This window comes from Neophocaena asiaeorientalis, unplaced genomic scaffold (assembly GCF_003031525.2).
Source record: "Neophocaena asiaeorientalis asiaeorientalis breed wild unplaced genomic scaffold, Neophocaena_asiaeorientalis_V1.1 scaffold65, whole genome shotgun sequence".
NCBI classification, from domain to species: domain Eukaryota; kingdom Metazoa; phylum Chordata; class Mammalia; order Artiodactyla; family Phocoenidae; genus Neophocaena; species Neophocaena asiaeorientalis.
This window is the reverse complement of record NW_020173215.1, coordinates 18,081,562-18,100,309: the sequence shown is the minus strand read 5'-3', so window position 1 is coordinate 18,100,309 and position 18,748 is coordinate 18,081,562. Positions and strand designations below refer to the sequence as shown.

The 18,748-nt window shown below is 52.7% G+C and overlaps 1 protein-coding gene across 1 annotated transcript in view; it reads left to right on the top strand.

Moving 5' to 3' along the window:
• The first annotated feature begins 2,030 nt into the window (after positions 1–2,030).
• LOC112399786 (regulator of G-protein signaling 12-like) overlaps positions 2,031–18,748 on the top strand; it is a 95,430-nt gene continuing 78,712 nt past the window's right edge. Inside the window, exons 1-2 of the mRNA XM_024745156.1 lie at positions 2,031–2,166; positions 4,396–6,373. Of these exons, the coding sequence (XP_024600924.1) occupies positions 4,496–6,373 (1,878 nt within the window). The 5' untranslated portion in view covers positions 2,031–2,166; positions 4,396–4,495. The remainder of the gene's footprint in view (positions 2,167–4,395; positions 6,374–18,748) is intronic.

Here is an 18,748-nt window from a genome sequence, read left to right as displayed (position 1 = left end):
CGTGCGCGTGTGTGTCCCTGAGGGTTGTCAGGGGAGGTGGTGTGTGGCGGGTGCTGGCGCTGTGGGCACTGCTGGGGTGGTGGTTGTAGGTAGCTGCTGGGACACAGTGGCTTTGGGGATGGGTTTGAGGAGCAGGGGTCTGCTGCTGGGCGCGTCCCACCACCGCTCCGCTTCCTCTCTGAGCCCCTCTGCATGGGGAGAGAGGAAGCCCAGAACAGCCAGGTTCAAGTCCACCTCTGACACTGATTAGCTGTGCAGCTGAAGACAAGTTACTTCACTTCTCTGTGCCTCCGTTTCCTCATCTGCAAAATGAGAATAATAATCGTACCTACATCATAGCGACGTTTCACTCATACGAGTTATTAAGAGTAAAGCCCCCAGAGCGGCGCGGTGCACGCCGTGGACCGTGCAGCTTCCCCACTGCCGCCGTTCCGGGGCTGTCTTGCCCTTATTCCTGGACTTCCCGCTTCTCCTCCGTGCGCTGGGTGCTTTCTGCCTCCTGGTCCTCAGTTTCTCTCCCTCCCGCTCGTTTCTGCGCCCTGTTGTGGTTGTTCTTTGTTGCTTTGGTCTTTTGACCCCGTGCTCAGCTCGGCCTGTTGCCCCGTGAACATCTGTCGCCTTTGCGGCACAGCCATGAGACCCGCAGCGCTGTCCCCACAGATCGCCCATCTCATGGGCAGAGGTGGAGGCTGAACTGCGGCTGTGCCAGTTGCCCCCTCCTGGGATGGCTTTCCCGGCCCATCTGCCGCAGACTCCTGGGCACCCGAGCATAGGGCCGGGGCTGGCACTCGCCCTGCTCCGGAGTGATGGCTGTTCGCCTCCTCTTGCCCCTCCCTGTCTGGGGACGGCGGGCTGCTGGGCAGGGCTGGGACCCTCTCTGTAGCTTTTTGGTCTGGGGCGCTGCCTGGCCCAGGTAGGCATTCACTCGGTGCCTGTGAGTGGAGAAATTCATCAGGACAGGACTCATTTTGTGCCAGATCTAAACCGTGGAAAGGGGTAGGCACCTGGTGTTTATTTCTAGATCTCGTTGGTTTGAAGGATGAGTGGCTGATGGTGGTAGCGGGGTGTGCAGAGAGGGGAGGCCCTGGTGTCCTAGCTGACTGAGCCATTGGGAGGTGGCCCTTGGAAGAAGCACTTCTTTCCGACCTGGTTACCTTTTCTGCGAAACAAGGAGGCTGGCTGATGAGATGATGTCTTCGTCCGCTCCGCTGCTGTAGCAGAATTCCCTACACCGAGGGGCTTAAACCCCAGGCGTTTATTTCTCCTAGTTCTGGGGCTGGAAGTCCGAAATCAAGGCGCTGGCAGATCCGGAGTCTGGTGAGACCCACTTCCTGGTTTCTCACATGGTGAAGAGCAGAGTGCAGGGGCTCCCGTGTCTCCTCTGGAGCCACAAGGACACTAGTCCCATCGTGGGGGCTCCACCCTCATGACCTCATCCAACCTGATCGCTGTCAAAGGCCCCGCCTCCAGATCATCCCACTGGGTTAGCATCTCCACGTATGAATTTGGGGACACAAACATTCAGCCCGTAGCAGACGGTCTCAAGTCGGGGTGTTGCAAGTGCTGTCACCCACGTGTGGGTCACCTGGGCCGTGCGCAGTGGGTCGGGGCTGGCCTCTGCTCAGAGCTCGGAAGCCGGGGCCTCTGAGTGCAGGAGCGAGAGCGGGAGCCCGGGTGGCAGACGTGCTGGGTGAGGTTGGAAACTAGCGCCCAGGGGTTTCTTCTGAATTTCACTGTTCCACCAGTTTTACTATTAACTGGTACAGTTTAAGGAAAAATTAACCTGTAGGTTGGATTACAAAATGTGATTATTAGGTATCAAGATATTACTAGTATGAATTAGAAACTATTTTTAATCGATAGAAGAACATGACAGTAAGAGTCTAATAGAAATGTTTGGGTAAACCACCTACAAGACTGTCATTGAATATTGTGTCACACAGTGTTGTGACTCCACGGTGGTCGGATGAATCATGGAGTAATTCTGCATATAAAACTGGGAAATTATTTTTTTCATACAGGCAACATCTGTTACTGTTTGGAAGAGAAAGCTGGGGGTTTTCTGTTCCTGGAGGAACCAGGAGGGCCTCGCTAACCCTGTCCCAGTGAGTTCACGGTGACAGCCTACACTGCCGGGAGCCAGACGCTGTTGTGAGCATTTTTCAGGTGGGATGTGTCACGCGTGCACTGCATCCCCTCTCCCCACCAATAGGGCGATTCCCCTTTTGCGAGTTTTCCAGTGGTTGCTGAAACAAGTGACCATAAACTCAGTGGCTTGAAACAACTCAGATTTACGCCCTTACAGTCTGGGGCCAGGAGTCCAGAATCAGTGTCGCGGGCAAGGCTGGTTCCTCCTGGAGGCCCCCGGGGAGGCCCCTTCCCCCCCTTCCAGGCCCGTTGCTCTGCTCTCTGACTCCTCCCTCCCACCGCCCTCCCATCTCCCTCTGCCAGGACCCTGTGATCACGGCCCCCCTCCCCGCCCCCGGCGAATCCAGGGTGACCTCCCATCTCGGGACCCTTCACTCCATCACATCTGTAAGGTCCCCTCGGCCACGTGAGGTGACAGGTTCCAGGGATCTGGACGTGGCGTCTCTGGGGTGTTGTGTAGCCCACACCCCTTTAGAAGATCCAATGAGAAGACCCTAAAGCATAGTTCATGGCAGACTTTAATATACACATTTTTAATGGTGAATATTAAATAAATTCCAGTCCTAATATTTAAATGATTAATTTAGCATCACTTAGATATTGAATAACATGGTAGTTTATAAATAAATTGTCTTTCCACTCTTACTGTCATGAAATAATTCTACTCAAGCATGCGTCCTGCATGTCAGTGTTTTGTCACTTGCAGCCGCTGCTGGAGTCATCGAATAGTATACTTGCCATTTTGTCCAGTTCTTTCACTTTTTGGTGTGTATACATCAGTTACTCTGAGTTACGCTTCTGTTACTGGAAACTTTATCCCAAGACGTGAGAGTTTCTCCTGACAACTTTAAAACAATTATTTAAAAAACATATACTCTTTAAAAAACATGTTCTCTTATGTTTTGGATCTTCACAATACAATCACTCACTGTATTGCTTTTCAAAGTGATCTCTAAAGGGTTTTGTGGGGAGAGGAGTCCTCCCAGCGGGCCCGGCTGCTGCCCTCTGCGAGGCCTGTGTGCGGGGCTGGCCCTGGGCTGGCGTCCGGGAGCTGGGGTGTCGGGATGGGGGGCTCCCTGGGCTTCCCTTGCTATGTCTGTGCTGACACCCTTCCCCCCTCCCCGGGGCTGGAGTTCGGTGTGTGCCCGGCAGAGGGGCCCGCGGAGCCTGTGGGCCCGCAATGAGAGCCCCGGTTCTGAGTCTCTGACGAGCTTCCCTGGGGACAGCGTGTCGCTCGGGGGTGGAGCGTGGCCCGCGTGACTCCACGGGACGGGGTTCTGGAAGCTAGTGCCTGTTTCCTCTGGACCTTGCCCCCAGGCCCTCTCCCTTCAGTGGTTCTGCTTCACAGCTTTTCACTGTGATGGATCAGAGCCTTGATTATACGTGAGCCCTGCGTGTCCTCCTGCTGGAAACCCAGCGGTGGTCTTGGGGATCCCGACATGGGTTTTTTTTCAGTGACAACCAGTACTTTCTATTGTGAAGTCATCCCCCTGGAACAGTTAAGTTTAAATTCCTTTGCTCTTTTTGGTTGTTTCCTCTGTGCTGTCAGGCAGCCTCTATAGTATCAGGTTGGCCAAAAAGTTCCTTTGTGTTTTTCTGTAACATCTTATGGGAAAACCCAAACGAACTTTTTTGGCCAACCCAATATTTCAGACTAATGTGTTTTCTCCACGCGGTGCTTTGTTCAAAATAAATTACTTGAGCGAGGGTGGTGGATATGAGGGAAAACAAGCTGACAACCCTTCCTGGGGGAGAACTTTGCGTGGAGGGAGCTTGTGATCAAAGACGGGGCTGGACTAGGGGTCACGCAGCTGCCTTTCCACCCTCGGCTCTGCCCCTGGCTCAGTGCATGGCAGGGAGCTCCGGGGAGCTGGGCACTGGTCCTTGGACCACACCCTTGAGTGATTAGGGTCCAAGGGCTCTCCTCTTTCCATCCAGACAGGGAGGAAGCAGATTCTGCGGGAGTCCTGTGTTCCTCAAACCCGGGGTGGGATTAGCCTTGGCGAGATCCGAGTTGGGGAGGACACCAGCCCTGGGAAAGGCCTTCTGCTCTGGAAGATTTCTTAGGCTGACTTTAAGATTTGCACAGAGGTAGTGTGTCTCCTTCACGTTGACATTTGTGTGGCAACGAGAGACTCTTCCTGTGATGGTTTTGTTGTGAGTTATCTTTTTATGTTTGGGTAGTAGCAGTAAGCAGTATATAAATATGAGATCTTTAACAACGAGCTCTTTATTCTTCTTCCTTAGGGCATTATTTCAAGGAGAACTATGGTAGCTTCCAGCATTCCCTGAACCACGGATCCGCCGGCGTAGTGAGCTATGCTCCTGGTCTCGGAAGCACTTTGAGATGTACAGAGCGGGGGACCTGGGGGAGCGGCCGCTGCTCGGGACGGCGCCCCCCCGGATGCGGAGCGTGGAGGTGGCCAGAGGAAGGGCGGGGTACGGATTTGCGCTTTCCGGGCAGGCGCCCTGTGTGCTCAGCTGTGTCATGAGAGGCAGCCCTGCGGATTTTGTGGGCCTCCGTGCTGGCGACCAGATACTTGCTGTCAACGAGATCAACGTGAAGACAGCATCCCATGAGGACGTGGTGAAGTTAATTGGGAAATGTTCTGGTGTCCTGCACATGGTGATTGGTGAGGGCATCGGCCACCTGGAGTCCTGCTCCAGTGATGAAGAGGTTGGATTTTATGAAGGAAAAGGCTGGCTGAAGCCCAAGCTCGACTCGAAGGCATTAGGTATAAACAGAGCAGAGAGGGTCGTTGAGGAAATGCAGTCCGGAGGGATTCTCAGCATGATCTTTGAAAACCCCGGTCTTCGAGCAAGCAGTTCAGAGCCCTTGAAGTTGAAACAAAGATCCCTTTCAGAATCAGCCACTGGGCGATTTGACCTTGGCCATGAAAGTGTAAATAATCCAAATACCAGCCTGCTATCTAAGGAGGAGATACCGGGAGTTGTGAATGATGATTCTGTTTTCAGCGTTGGGCTGGAGACTCACGAAGACTTTGGGGTGGACGCGAGCATTTTGAACGTGGCCATGGTTGTGGGCTACCTGGGCTCCATCGAGCTGCCGTCCACCAGCTGCAGCCTGGAATCGGACAGCGTGCAGGCCATCCGGGGCTGCCTGCGGCGCCTGCGGGCCGAGCAGAAGATCCACTCGCTGGTGACCATGCAGATCATGCATGACTGCGTGCAGCTCTGCACGGACAAGGCCGCTGTCGTGGCCCGATACCCGGCCGAGAGGCTGGCATTCAGCGCCGTGTGCCCAGATGACAGGAGGTTTTTCGGGCTGGTGACCATGCAGGCGGCCGACGACGGGAGCCTGGCGCAGGAGGAGGAGGGCGCTTTGCGGACGTCCTGCCACGTGTTCATGGTGGACCCGGACCTGTTCAGTCACAAGATCCACCAGGGCATCGCCCGGCGCTTCGGGTTTGAGTGCACAGCTGACCCTGACACCAACGGCTGCCTGGAGTTCCCTGCGTCCTCGCTTCCAGTCCTGCAGTTCATCTCCGTGCTGTACCGGGACATGGGCGAACTGATTGAGGGCGTGCGGGCCCGGGCCTTTGCGGACGGGGACGCAGACGCTCACCAGAACACCAGCACCAGCAGCAACAGCGACAGCGGCATCGGGAACTTCACCCACGAGGACAGAAGCAGCCGGGTGCTCGTGCTGGACCTGGGCGCCAGCTCGAGCAGGCACGGCCCCAGCGGCAGCGCCTGGGAGGGTGTGGTCGGGCGGGGCTCCCAGCCCTGGGGCGGCCCCTGGAACGGGGCCTTCGGCCACGACCCCGAGGGGGCCCCGTTTGAGGCCGCTCCGCAGGCCGACAGGTGCCGGGACCTCGGTAAGCACCTGGGGCCCACTCCTCACGTGGAAGGCCCCCCGGCATCCTTGCGGTGCTCGGTTCCTCCTTCCAAGAGGGGCGCTGCGGGCCCCGGTGGTGGCTTTGGCCAGCGGTGGCTCCCGGTCCACGTCCTGCAGGAGTGGCAGTGCGGGCACACCAGCGACCAGGAGTCTTACACGGACTCCACTGACGGCTGGTCCAGCATCAACTGTGGCACACTGCCCCCTCCCATGAGCAAGATTCCCGCTGACCGCTACCGGCTGGAGGGCAGCCCCGCGCAGCCCGTGCCCAGCACCCAGAAAAGGGACTGGGCCAGGAAGGCTCTCGGGATGCAGAACATTTTCGGCCCCCATCGAAATGTTAGAAAGACTAAGGAAGACAAAAAGGTAAGCCTGTTAGGGGAGGGTCAGGAAAGGTGAGCGTGCTCTCATAACTCGGTCAGTTACTGATGTGCGACGGCACCTTCATTGCCCAGTTCCCAGTCCTGCCTTCCTCTGGCTGCCCTGGCGGCCTATGTCGGCTTCAGGGCACGTCTGCCTGGATTTGCCCTGGCTCTGGGTGGGGCGGGGCGGGACGTCAGGTGGGACAGGTGGTGGTGGAAGAGATGGTGACCCCCTGGCCAGAGGGAGGCCCTCCTCCCCGCTGCCCACCCTTTCCTTCTGCCGTGGGTGCTGGAGGGGCCTGTTCCGGCAGCCCCTTTGAAGCCCACTTCGTCTCTGGCCCCAGTGGCTGAGGCCTCAGGCCCTTTTGAAGCGAGAAAATTCTGAAGCACAGAGACTGGTCGCTTCAGGACGGGGAGCTTCACCTTGGTGTTTCCTTCATTGAGAAAGTCCTTCATTGAGAAAGTCCTGCTACGAGAAAAACGCCAGCTGAAGTTGGCAGTGGCTCGTGGCTTGAGCATCAAACAGCTGGGGGCGGGGCCAGGAGCTTGGTTCGGAGTCGGGGGAGGGACTCAGCACAGCAGGAGGGCTGGCCCTGGCAGGCTGGGGCGGTGCTGGCATCTGTGCTGGCGGGGCAGGCTGAGACGCAGCCGCGGTGAGAGGAGGGCTGGCCCTCAGCTCGGCTGGCTTGGAAGGAGCCTTTCTCAGAGGACCTTTGTGATTTAAAACACCTTTTCTGCGTTTGTTCACATTTTTGTTCCCAGCAGCTGAAAATCCCACAGGAAAACCCTCCAAAGACTGGAGGAGCGCTGTGGCCTGGGCTGTGGAGTTTGTTGAACGTTTTGTTCAGGATCCGTCCCCTTCCCAAGTCTTACTAGTTTTCATCGTAGAACACCTCAGAGAAAACTTAAAGACGAAGGAAAGGACAGGTCTCCCATAGTTTTAGCTCCCCTAAACGACCATGTAACACTGTGATGTATCTAAGCATAGATTTGTGCTTTTGTGTAAAACACAGTTGTAGTCATGCAGGTTTTGACTGAATTCCTACAGTGGCCGTGCTAGCGGGACTTCTGCCCTTGTGCGCACCTTCCCTCCCGTTCCCTCGGTGGAACTGCATGGGCTGGGGTCTCCTTTCACCTGCGGTGTGGGCAGTGTGGGCGGTGTGGGCGGCAGCTTCGGCCTGGGCTTCTCTGGTTGGGGGAGGGCTTAGGGAGGGAAGGCCCTGGAAGGTGGCTAAAATGTTATCAGAAATTGGGGAATTCACCACCTCTTTGAACATAACCCACAAATGGGTTTTCTCCATTGCCACTGTGCCTGTGAGTTGTGACACTGGCAGGAATAAATGGTGTTTGTCTGGCAGACTGCGGTGCACCCTCATGCCCGTTCACTTGGTGGCAAGCCTTAGACTCCCCACAGGGCCTCTGACCTCAGGAGGCCCAGAGACAGGGTGCCGCGCTCCCTGCTCTCCAGGCGAGGTGACCGGTCCTTGAGGGCTGAGTGACTTGTCTAAGGCTCAGCAGTCAGGACGAAGCAGGCTCATGAGTCAAACCTTGGGCTTCGTCGTCTCTCTTGTCTTAAAGACTTTATTTTTAAGAGCAGTTTTAGGTTTATAATGAAATTGAGAGGAAGGCACAGAGAGTTCTCTCTACCCTCAAAGGCATGCAGCCTTGCCACCATCAGCATCCCTCACCAGAGGGTACCTTTGTCACAGTCAGTAACCCCGGAGTCCATAGTTTATGTTAGGGTCACTGTCGCTGGTGCGCATTCTGTGGGCTTGAGCAGATTATAGTGACGTGTATTCACCATTGTAGAATCAGACAGGGTGGTTTCACTGCCCTAAAAGTCCTCCGTGCTCTGCCTGTTCAGCCCTCCCCTGCTCTCCCCCAGCAACCACTGATTTTTTTCCCTGTCTCCGTAGTTTTGCCTTTTCCAGCTGTCGTATAGTTGGAATCATACAGTCTGTAGCCTTTTCAGATTGGCTTCTTTCACTTCGTGATATGCATTGAAGGTTCCTCCATGTCTTTTCATGGCTTGATAGCTCATTTCTCTTTAGCACTGAGTACTATTCCGTTATCTGGAGGTACCACAGTTTATGTATCCATTCACCTTCTGAAGGACACCTTGGTGGCTTCCAAGTTCCGGCAACTTGAGTAAAACTGTTATAAACATCTGTGCGCATGCAGGTTTTGGTGTGGACATAAGTTTTCAACTCCTCTGGGTAAGTACCAAGGAGTGGGATTGCTGGCTCGTGTGGTGAGAGAATGTTTAGCTTTGTAAGAAACTGTCTTCCAAAGTGGCTGCGCCGTTTTGCATTCCCACCAGCAGTGATGAAAGTTTCTGTTGCTTCACATTTGGGCCCCAGTTTGGTGGTGTCAGTGTTCAGTGTTTTTGCCGTCCTGACACGTAGGTAGTGGCAGGTAGTGTTGTTTTACTTTGTATCTCCCCTGATGACATGTGAGGTTGAGCATCTTTTCACATACTTACTTGTCATCTGTATATTTTCTTTGGTGAGGTGTCTGTTGAGATCTTTGACCTATTTTTAACAGATTGTTTGTTTTCTTACTGTTGAGTTTTTTTTTTTTTTTAAGAAATAGGCCTTTAGTTCCTTTTTTTAATATAAATTTATTTGTTTTTATTTTTGGCTGTGTTGGGTCTTTGTTGCTGTGTGCGGGCTTTCTCTAGTTGCGGCGAGCGGGGGCTACTCTTCGTTGTGGTGCGTGGGCTTCTTATTGCGGTGGCTTCTCTTATTGCGGAGCACGGGCTCTAGGTGTGTGGGCTTCAGTAGTTGTGGTACGCAGGCTTCAGTAGTTGTGGCACACGGGCTCAGTAGTTGTGGCTCGTGGATTCTAGAGCGCAGACTCAGTAGTTGTAGCGCACGGGCTTCGTTGCTCCACGGCATGTGGGATCTTCCCGGGCCAGGGATTGAACCCGTGTCCCCTGCATTGGCAGGCGGATTCTTAACCACTGCGCCACCTAAGTTCTTTGTTTATTTTGAGTAGCAGTCCTTCATCAGATGTGTCTTTTGCAAATATTTTCTCCCATTCTGTGGCTTGTCTTTTCATTCTCTTGATATTGTTTTTCACAGAGTAGAAGTTTTAAATTTTAATGAGGTCCAGCTTATCAATTCTTTCTTTGGTGGATCGTGCCTTTGGTGTTGTACCAAAAAGGCATCACTAAACCCACGGTCATCTGGGTTTCCTCCTGTGCTATCTTCTAGGAGTTTTATGGTTTTTTATTTTACATCCGGGTCTATGATCCGTTTTGAGTTAAAGGTCTGTATCTAGATTCACTTTTTTTTTTGCATGCGGTTATCTCTTGTTCCAGCACCGTTTGTAGAAAAGACAATCATTGCTCCCTTGTATTGTCTTTGCCCCTTTGTCAGAGAGCAGTGGACTATACTTAGGAGGGCCTTGGGCTTCTTTTTAATGTTCTTTAACCTTCAACAAAAATGTAGTGAAAACGAAGGTATTGGCTGTTATTGCTTATACTGTAACAAAAGAATGAAGTGCTCGACGTGGGACTGATGCTCCCAGTGCTGGAAAGTAGCAGTGTAGCGTTCAGTGTTTGCAGTGTGCTTTATTTCCTTATTTGCCCTATGAGCTCATTATCTTACAAGGAGAGTAGGGTTTATACCCATCGAGCGACTTGCCCACAGCCAGGTGGCGTTCCTTTCATGACGTGATGGGACACATGATTTATCTAAAACTAAGTAGTAATAAATTGTATTGTATTGCGTTCCAGCTCTAATCTCTGGAAGTGTATCCATTGGTCTTTGCTAACTGGGTTCCCCTGCATTATTAGTGCAGTCTAATCCCACAGCCCCTGCTGGAGCGGCAGAAGCTTCCAGGATCCTAAGGTGGGCCTCCTGGTGTCCCTCCTGGCCTGGCTCGAGCTGGCTGGCGGCTTGTCAGGATGAGCGGAGCACAGGCCAGGAAGGGATGAGGAAGGAAGTGCTGGAAATGCGAAGAGGAAGAGGCGTTAGGAGCAGGACGGGGAGGGGCCAGAGGCTGTGGAAGGTCGAGCAGTCGGTGTCCGGAGTTACTGTCAGTTCCTCTCCGTGGTGACAGTGGCTTCAGTGTCTTACTCTGTGCAAAATCAGGCTGTGTCCGCCAGGATCTGGCCAGGAGACAGAAAACACACCAGCGATTTGAACAGGGAGACGTTAGCCTGAAGAATCGGTAGCCAGACCAGAGGTGGCCCACTGCCAAGCGAGCGCTAACGGAACCCCAGGGAGGAAGCGGCAGAGGGGCAAGGGTGGCAACAAGGCGGAGGCTTAGCACCAAGGGGAGGAGGCCATGGGGCTGCAGCCAGGGCTGCCCGGGGAACAGGCTGCCGGAGAATGATGGCCCTGAGCAGGATGCGGGCACAGCCTGCTCCCGCCGCCCGGAAAACAGCCCGACGGGAACCAGCGCAGCCCCGCTGGCAGAGCCGGCCGTCGAGCCCGCGCCGGCAGAGCACCGTCTGCAAGGCCCAGCTCCAGGGTCCGGCGCTGGGAAAGAGGTGTGCGCTGGGCGCTAAGAGGCGAGAGACTCGGCCGCCTGGCTCAGCCCAGCATCTGGCGCCCTCTGCACACAACATCTGATCTTCGCGCAACCCAGAAACTCAGCAGGGCGCCCCGCGCAGCGCGCAGCTGTCCCGGGAGCGGAGATGCGCTCTCCCCTCCTTGCTGTTTGTTGTTGTTTGTTTAGGGGCTTTTCTGAGCAAATTCTGTCCGGTGCATTCTTTGTTGTGTGTGGCCACGAGGTCTCGGCTTGGTTCGCTTAGAGGTCAGCTAGTGACGGACGGGGCAGAGATCTCCTTCGATGCCTGGAGCCGGTCCGTCTCGGTCTTTGCCGAGGGGCCTGTGTGTGTGGAGCCTTCAGTGCTCAGCCAGGCAGCTGATGGCCCCGCTTGGGCCTCCACTCCTGCCGGTGCAGCCGCAGCGCTGCGCGTGGGCACAGCCCTCCATGGCCTCGTGGGTTCTGGGGAAACCTTGGAGCTTTTCACACCCCTAGTGGACTTCTCACCCCCGCCTCCCAGCTTCTCCTTTTAAGCCAGCCTTGGCCGCCTGTGCCCCTGAGGGGTGTTGCTTGTGACCAGTGAGGGGCAAGCACACCTGACCCCAGGCCTGGGGAGCGGCCACTGCCAGGACGCCCTCCCCATAGCGCCCTCGCTCTCTTCTCTGTTTCTGTCTCTGTCTCTCTTGCAGCCCTAGGATGGTCTTTAGTGGTCTCTGTGTTTATGATTGCTTCCATGTTATACTGACAGCTCTTTGTATTAAACGTTCCCTTTGAACGTCTGGCACGCAGCCTTTCTGTTGTGTCCGCACAAAGCAAGCCAGCTCTCAGAGGGGCTACAGCACTGCACTCAGTCACCAGCTGGTCTGAGTCCTACCAGTTCTCTGTCCAGTCAGTCACCTTTGCAGGATGCTCCTTTACGAGGGCTTTGTCACTGTCTTCTTGGTCCTTTATACCCTAGCTCAGGCCAGATCCCGGCTTTCTGGGACCCCTCACTCCTGTGGAAGCCTGGAGGGAAACCGGCCAAAGAGAAGGCCCACTTTTCCCACCTCCTCCCAGTCACATCCAATGCTCTGACTCCTAGTGCGCTGACCCGGGCAACGCTCCTGAACTGTTTCCTCCTTGGGGAGCCCTGAGATATTGGGCTGGGGGCTGGGAGGGCATCACTCGTAGACTTAGCCGAGTGTATGACATTGTTGACGAGAGTTAAATAATGTTTATAAATGGATGCTTTTCCATTTTATTAAGTTTGTTAAGAGTTTGGGTGGGGCTGCCCAGGCCTGGTGTGGAGGCTCCCCGTTCATCAGGAGCCAGGTTCCCGGCTGTGCCTCCAGTTGAAGGTGCAGACGGAGACACAGCTTCCGCTACATTCCAACCTGCAGGAGGGGGGAGCCTGCAGGAGGAGGGGGGAGCCTGCAGGAGGAGGGGGGAGTGGGAGCCTGCAGGAGGTGGGAGGAGCCTGCAGGAGGGGGGAGCCTGCAGGAGGGGGGAAGGAGCAGTGGAGGGGGGAGCCTGCAGGAGCGGGGAGGGAGCAGTGGAGCCCCAGCAGAAGCTGCACAAGCTCTTGCTGCTTCTCATTGTCCAGGCCTGTCACGTGACTGCACCCTGCTGCAAGGGGGGCTGGGAAGTGTGGCTGCACAGGCAGGTGTGCAGCCCAGATGTCCATCACTGAGAGGGGACTGTGGCTCTGGGCTCTGCCATGGGGGGTGGCGCGGGGTATTACCCATGTGGAAAGCTCCCCAAGACGCCCGAAGCGAAAAAGCAGGTCACATGTACATATTTACTATGATCCCGCTTTTGTGTAACGTATTTCAGTACCCTCCAAATAAACCTGTGACATTTTAAAGCATGCATATATTTATATGTAAGTATACAGAAAAAATTAAAAGGAACTCCAAACAGATAGTAGTAGTTACCTCAGGTTAGTAAGTGAAAACTGGGAAGCGTCCAGGACACTATAATTTTATTTTGTGTTGTTTTGATTTTTTTATTATGGGAATCTGAACATATTTTACTTACTAAAAATAATGCCTTCGGAGAAACAAATGAAAATTACTTTCTTAATTCTTTTAATGAGAGCAAAGTGAGGATTGGTACTGGAAGCTGTAGTGGTATTTCTATGGCATTGCTAATGACATCATCAGCTATCCAGCCAGGAGAGTATTGGATTCAACAGACAGATCTTGCGCAGTTTTTCTAGTACAATGAGAGGAAGTTTTAAAATAGATTCTAAAAAAATTCTGGAGAATACTAAAAAGGCCAGGTTAGGGCCCCATGATATAATTCCCTCTAAAAACAGCAGCTTTGATCTTTACGCCTTGTAAACAATGCCCTTGGGCAACATTGCATCACTCTCTGCCCAAGCAAGAGGAAAGGAAGCGAACAATGGAGAGAGAGTCAGCGGTCTGGGGAGACAACACCACCGGGCAGAGGGGCCGGGGCCGGGCTGGGAAGGGCACTCTGGGCTCCTTAGCTCCCTATGGGCTCGCTCTGCGCAAGGCCTTCCTTCTGACCACGTGCACTGAGCGCTCTCTGGGGGACTCGGTGCTGCGTGTGGACCTTGAGACCCAGGCCGGTGGAGGCGCTAGGGGGAGCAGGGGAGAAGCGCTTGGGCCCTCCTGGAATAGGCAGGGCAGGGCTTCCCAGAGCTGGACGCAGTCTGTAGGACGGAGAGTGGGGGACACTGAGGTGAAGGAAACGGGAGCAAAGGAGCAGAGACACAAAGCAATGCCACCCCTTACTGTTCTTTGGTTTTGTATAGTTTCCAGGAAAAGGGAGAATATTCAGAGCTAAGTGGCCACTGCCAGAATCAGAAGTGTTTGAAGTGCTTGAAGCCCTTATTGATTAGTTTTGCTGTTTCTTCAGCTTTATAAAAATGGCTTTATAACACAGTCTCATGCAACCTGTTTTGAAATCACTGAATATCATTTCAAAGATTTATCCATGATACCATCTGCAGCTGCAGTTCACCATTCTAACTATGTAACGTTCCATCGTGTGGGCGTACCACCATCACACACCCACGCGTGTGCGCGCACACACACCCACAGAGCCATTAACAAAATGACTATGATGCGTTGGTGAACATTCTCGCACACGTCTCCAGGCGTGTATATGAAGGCATTTCTCAGGGTCTATCCAAAGAATGGAATGGCTGGTTTGTATCAGGGCCGGGTGTTAAGCTTTTGGTCTCTGTATCCGTTCATATTGACAGTAGACAGGTCTCTGGAGCAGACACAGCTTTAATTACTGATGTACAATACGACAGTGGTTCCCCCGTGCCCAGTCCTTGCCCTGGACTGGAGCAATGAGAACCACATTGGGTATCACCCCTCAACTCCCCAAACAGGGATCCAGGAGATTATACACGTGCTGCCCCCTTCCCCTCCTTAAGGGGGAGAGAAACCGTTACTCTAAGCAAATCCTCTTTCTAGACAGGGGAAAAATCCTGGGTCTCTCCTCTCACCCTTTGCAGTGCAGGTGGGTGTCTTCAGGAGGGACAGAAGATCAGCCTCTTTGGGAGGTGTTCCAGGCCTCATTCCTTTGAAATGTCAGTCTCACCTGGAGTTCTCACCATCTCTTTGGTCATAATTTAACTGCTGAGTCCCAGGACGTGGAAACTTTTAGTACAGGTCCCAAGTCTCAGTACAATTTGCTCAGAATGCTGTAACTGTGCAGAAACGTGCTGTTTTCCTGGCAGTCCCGTCCCAGCTACTGTAAGAGCTCAGATCGCTCCACATCCTTGCCGAAGCTTGCCTTCGCCAGACTCCTCCAATTTTTGCCAATCTATTAGTTGTAAAATGGTATCTTGTTGCGGCTTTAGTTTGCATTCCCTCGAGCACCGAGATTTGATTTCCTCTTTGTGAGGGACCTACTGAAAACTTTGCCCATTTTTCTGTTGAGTTGTCTTTCTAATTGGTAGGAGTTACAGATTTTGGCTATTAACCTTTGCCGATTACAAGCGTTCCATGAATGCCCTTTCCATGTTCCGTGTGCTGTGGCATTTTTTTTTTTTTTTGCGGTACGCGGGCCTCTCACTGTTGTGGCCTCTCCCGTTGCGGAGCACAGGCTCCGGACGCACAGGCTCAGCGGCCACGGCTCACGGGCCCAGCCGCTCCGCGGCATGTGGGATCCTCCTGCACCGGGGCACGAACCCGCGTCCCCTGCATCGGCAGGCGGACTCTCAACCACTGCGCCACCAGGGAAGCCCTGCTGTGGCATTTTGATGAACAGAAGTTATTCACTTTAATGTCATCCAGCTTGTCAGCCTTTATCTTGCACTTTTGACATAACACATTCACTACTACCCTGAGGACAGAAAGATTTTCTCCTTTTTTTCCCCTAAAATTTTTTGGAGTTGATTTTTGTGAATGGAATAAGGTGGTGGCAAGTACATTTTTTCCTCTATGTGGACGACCAGTTGTTGGAGCACTAAATTCAGGCTCTCACGAGGCCCAGTGGTGCCCTCTGCCGTGTGCTGTATGTTCACATACGTGGGTCTCAGCTCTCTGTCCTCCACTGTCAATACCCCAACTGCACTTTACCTTCAAGATTGTACCTTTGTAGTAAGTCTTCGTATCTGATAGGCCAAATCACCTTATCTGATCTTGGCTTTGCTTGAGTCTTGCTCTTTCATATAGATTTTACAATCAGCTAATAAATTCTCCAAAAAATAAAATGCTATTGACTTTTTTTATTGGGAGAACTGACATATGTAGGATATTGAGTCTTCCTATCCATGAAAATGGTACCTCTCTTCATTTATTTAGGTTTTCTTTATTTTCATTCATTAAAGTTTTATAGCTACCTTCATAAATGTTGTTAATTAGATTTTTTTCTTAGATGATTTGGCCAGATTTAGTCCTAGGTACCTTACACATTTTCTTACTATTGTAAACGGGTACCTACTTAAAAATTGTAAATGTTAACTTTTGTGATATATAAAAGTACAGTTGATTCACTGCTTTCTTTGTGCAGCTGCCTTGCCAGGATTACTTCTGTTCGTATTTGTTAATACTTGTCATCATGAATGGGTGTTGAATTTTGGCCTTTCTTTTTTGGTTCTTTTTGTGTTCATTGAGACAGTCAAATGGGCTTCCTCCTTTAAAATGCTAACGTGGTATATTACACTGATAGAGTTTTGAATATTGAACCATGCTTGCATTCCTGAGATAAGCCTAACTTGTGCTTATCTTTTTATACACTAATGGGTTTGGTTTGCTAATATTTTTGTAAAAGTTTTGAATCTGTCTTTATGAGTAAAACTGTCTTATAGTGTTCCCATCTCTCATTGTTTTTGTCTGGTTTTGATATCAAGTTTATTCTAACCTCATAAAGTTATAAAATCAATGGTGGCATTTTTCTCCCCCTTTTCCTCCTCTTCTTCCTCACTTTCTTCCTTTTTGGTGTATTGAATCTCTTATTTAAAAACCCTATTAGGGATGAGGTCTATTTTGTCTTGTTATTAACATAGCTACACAAGCTTTCTCTGAGTCAGCATTTTCTGTCCTTTTCTTTAAACTTTTCCATTTCTCCATGTTCTAGGATTGTTACTATGAGTGGCAGGTAGTTGGATGTTTTTCCTGATCCAATTTGACATTCTGAGATTCAAGAGTAACACTGTAATAAATTGGCAAATTTAGTCCATTTATATTTATTGGGATTACTGGCATGTGTAGTTTTGGTTCCGTGAGGTTACTGTGCACTTTCTGTAAGTCTGTTTTTTCCTAGACTCTCTCCTCCTTTCCTGCCTTTGTTTGTGTTTTGTTTTCAAGGCTGTTGTTGGTTTTCCTGCTTTCTTCATCACCTCCTTTATTGGCTTGGAAGTTTTGCCACACACCTTGTTTCTGTCTTTTTAAGGTTTTCACTCTTGATGACTGCCTGGCTCTTAGATATTTATTGAATAAACAAACATATTCCTTAATTTTCTGTCTCGAGTTGGATGTCCTTTCCTACATATTCACCCTTTTCTTCCTTGAGCAGGACACCCAGTCTTGGCTTCTTTCTCGAGAAGGTGATTCCAGGAGCCCTTCTTCAGCCCCCACACGTTATTCCAGAGTCACCGCTCTGTGTTTGTCCAGTGTTGTGTTGGAAATGGAATTTTGTTGATTTTAAAATTGATTTGATTTGGGGCTTAGAATTCTTCCTGATATGGAGAGTTTTGTAGCAACCAGATCTCACAAGTTGTGCTTGTTACTCTGCTGTTGTCCCTCAGCCCCAAGCCCGCCTTCTGTGATGGGCTCTGGGAAGGGAGTCTGTGCCCTCTTCCCCTTGCCAGCTGGGTCCCCACCTGGCTCTGCTCCCAGCGGCCAGGCAAGAGGAGGAGGGTCCTCCTGCCGCTGCCGCTGAGTCCAGTTTGCGGTTTCCCCGCCTTGTCCGGGGCCTTGTCACCCCCCAGACACCAGCCGTTGCCTGTGCCCTCTCTGAGGTCCGAGGTCCGGGTCCCACCTGCCCCTCATCTGGCTGCAGAGTTAAAATAAGTCCTCCTCTTCCCATACTGTCCCAGCCCCGGGGGTGCAGCCGCTTCCCGTCCTGGCATCTTGGAGTCTCTTTCTGCCCTTTCAGTTCTCTGATTCCTGGTTAGTAGTTCTTTGTGGGAAATTCTCTGTGGACCAGTTGCTGTGGTTTTGCTTTCTGACTGATATGACGGGAGAAGTAAGTATGTCAGCTGGAAATCCTACTCCTCGGCTTCTCTTGGGCAGGTCTTCAGATGGTCTGGTCTCTGTTTTAAGCTAAATGGCATCCTTGGTTAATTTGTTCAGTAAGTGTTTACTGAGCACCTGCTGTGTGCCAGGCACTGTTGAGGGGGGACACAGCCCTTGCCCCACTAGGGCTTCTGGTCTAGTGTTTATACCCTTAAGTTAGGAGATTCTGGTTCTGACTGTGCTGCGACGAGATCTGGGTCTGGGCCCTGCTGGCCGTGTGGGCCCGAGCAGGCCCTTCACTGGCTGCCGGTTTCTCATCTGTAGGTTGAGGAGGCTGGACTGGCTGGTCCAGGTCACTGCTTGTGCTAAAATGAGACCTCTCCCTGGGCGGTGGGCAGGCGGGCAGGCGTCAGCGGCCCAGTTCTGCCCTCACTCCATCTGCTGGCTGTTTCTCCTCTCGAAGGCTTCCCTCAGGGGCCCCCTGCCCTCCTGTTCTGAGTTGACCATCCAGAGCAGGGTACCGGAGCGCAAGGGGCTCACGCTGAGGTCCATGCCGGCAGCTGGCCCTCGTACGGGGCGCTTGCGGGCAGAGAGGCGGAGCTGGGGCAGCCCTCAGCCCCTCGCCTTCCCAAGCAGTTAAGATGAGTTGTTTGCGATTTGAGAAGTGGAGTTGACTTTGAAGAAAGCGGATTTGTGGCCATTTTTGCCGAGTCGCTACTGTTTAGTTCTGTCTGGGGAGAGTGAGTGATGTAGTGCCAGCAGGGGGCGCCGGATCAGCGGGAATTTCCCAGCAGTTTATTGATGCATAGCCGTCTTCATACACCGGGGTGGGGGCAGGGACTCTCGCTGAGGAGCAGCCGGAGAAGAGCTGAAGCTTCTCCCTGTTGGTGAGATGTCACCACGGGGTCGATTCACACCTCCGTAGGCGTTATTCCTCCTCGGAGGCCCCAGTCCCGCAACGCGCCCGTGCACGGCCACGTGTAGACGGCTGCTTTCCTTCCGGCCGCGTGGACCCCCTGTCCCCAGTGATGGGCTCCCTGTTACTGGGCGCCCAGGCCCCCACGCAGTTTTGCTCTTGTGCGTTCTCTGAGCCGATGCCACCCGGCCAGGCAGGTGGTCGCAGAGGGGAGCACACACAGAGCAAAGGCCCCTGCTGCTCCCAGGGCATCCAGGCAGCTGGGGAGATGGTGCAGCGGGGTGGTGCTGGGGATCTGTGGTTCTAGTTCCTGCTGAGAGTGGAA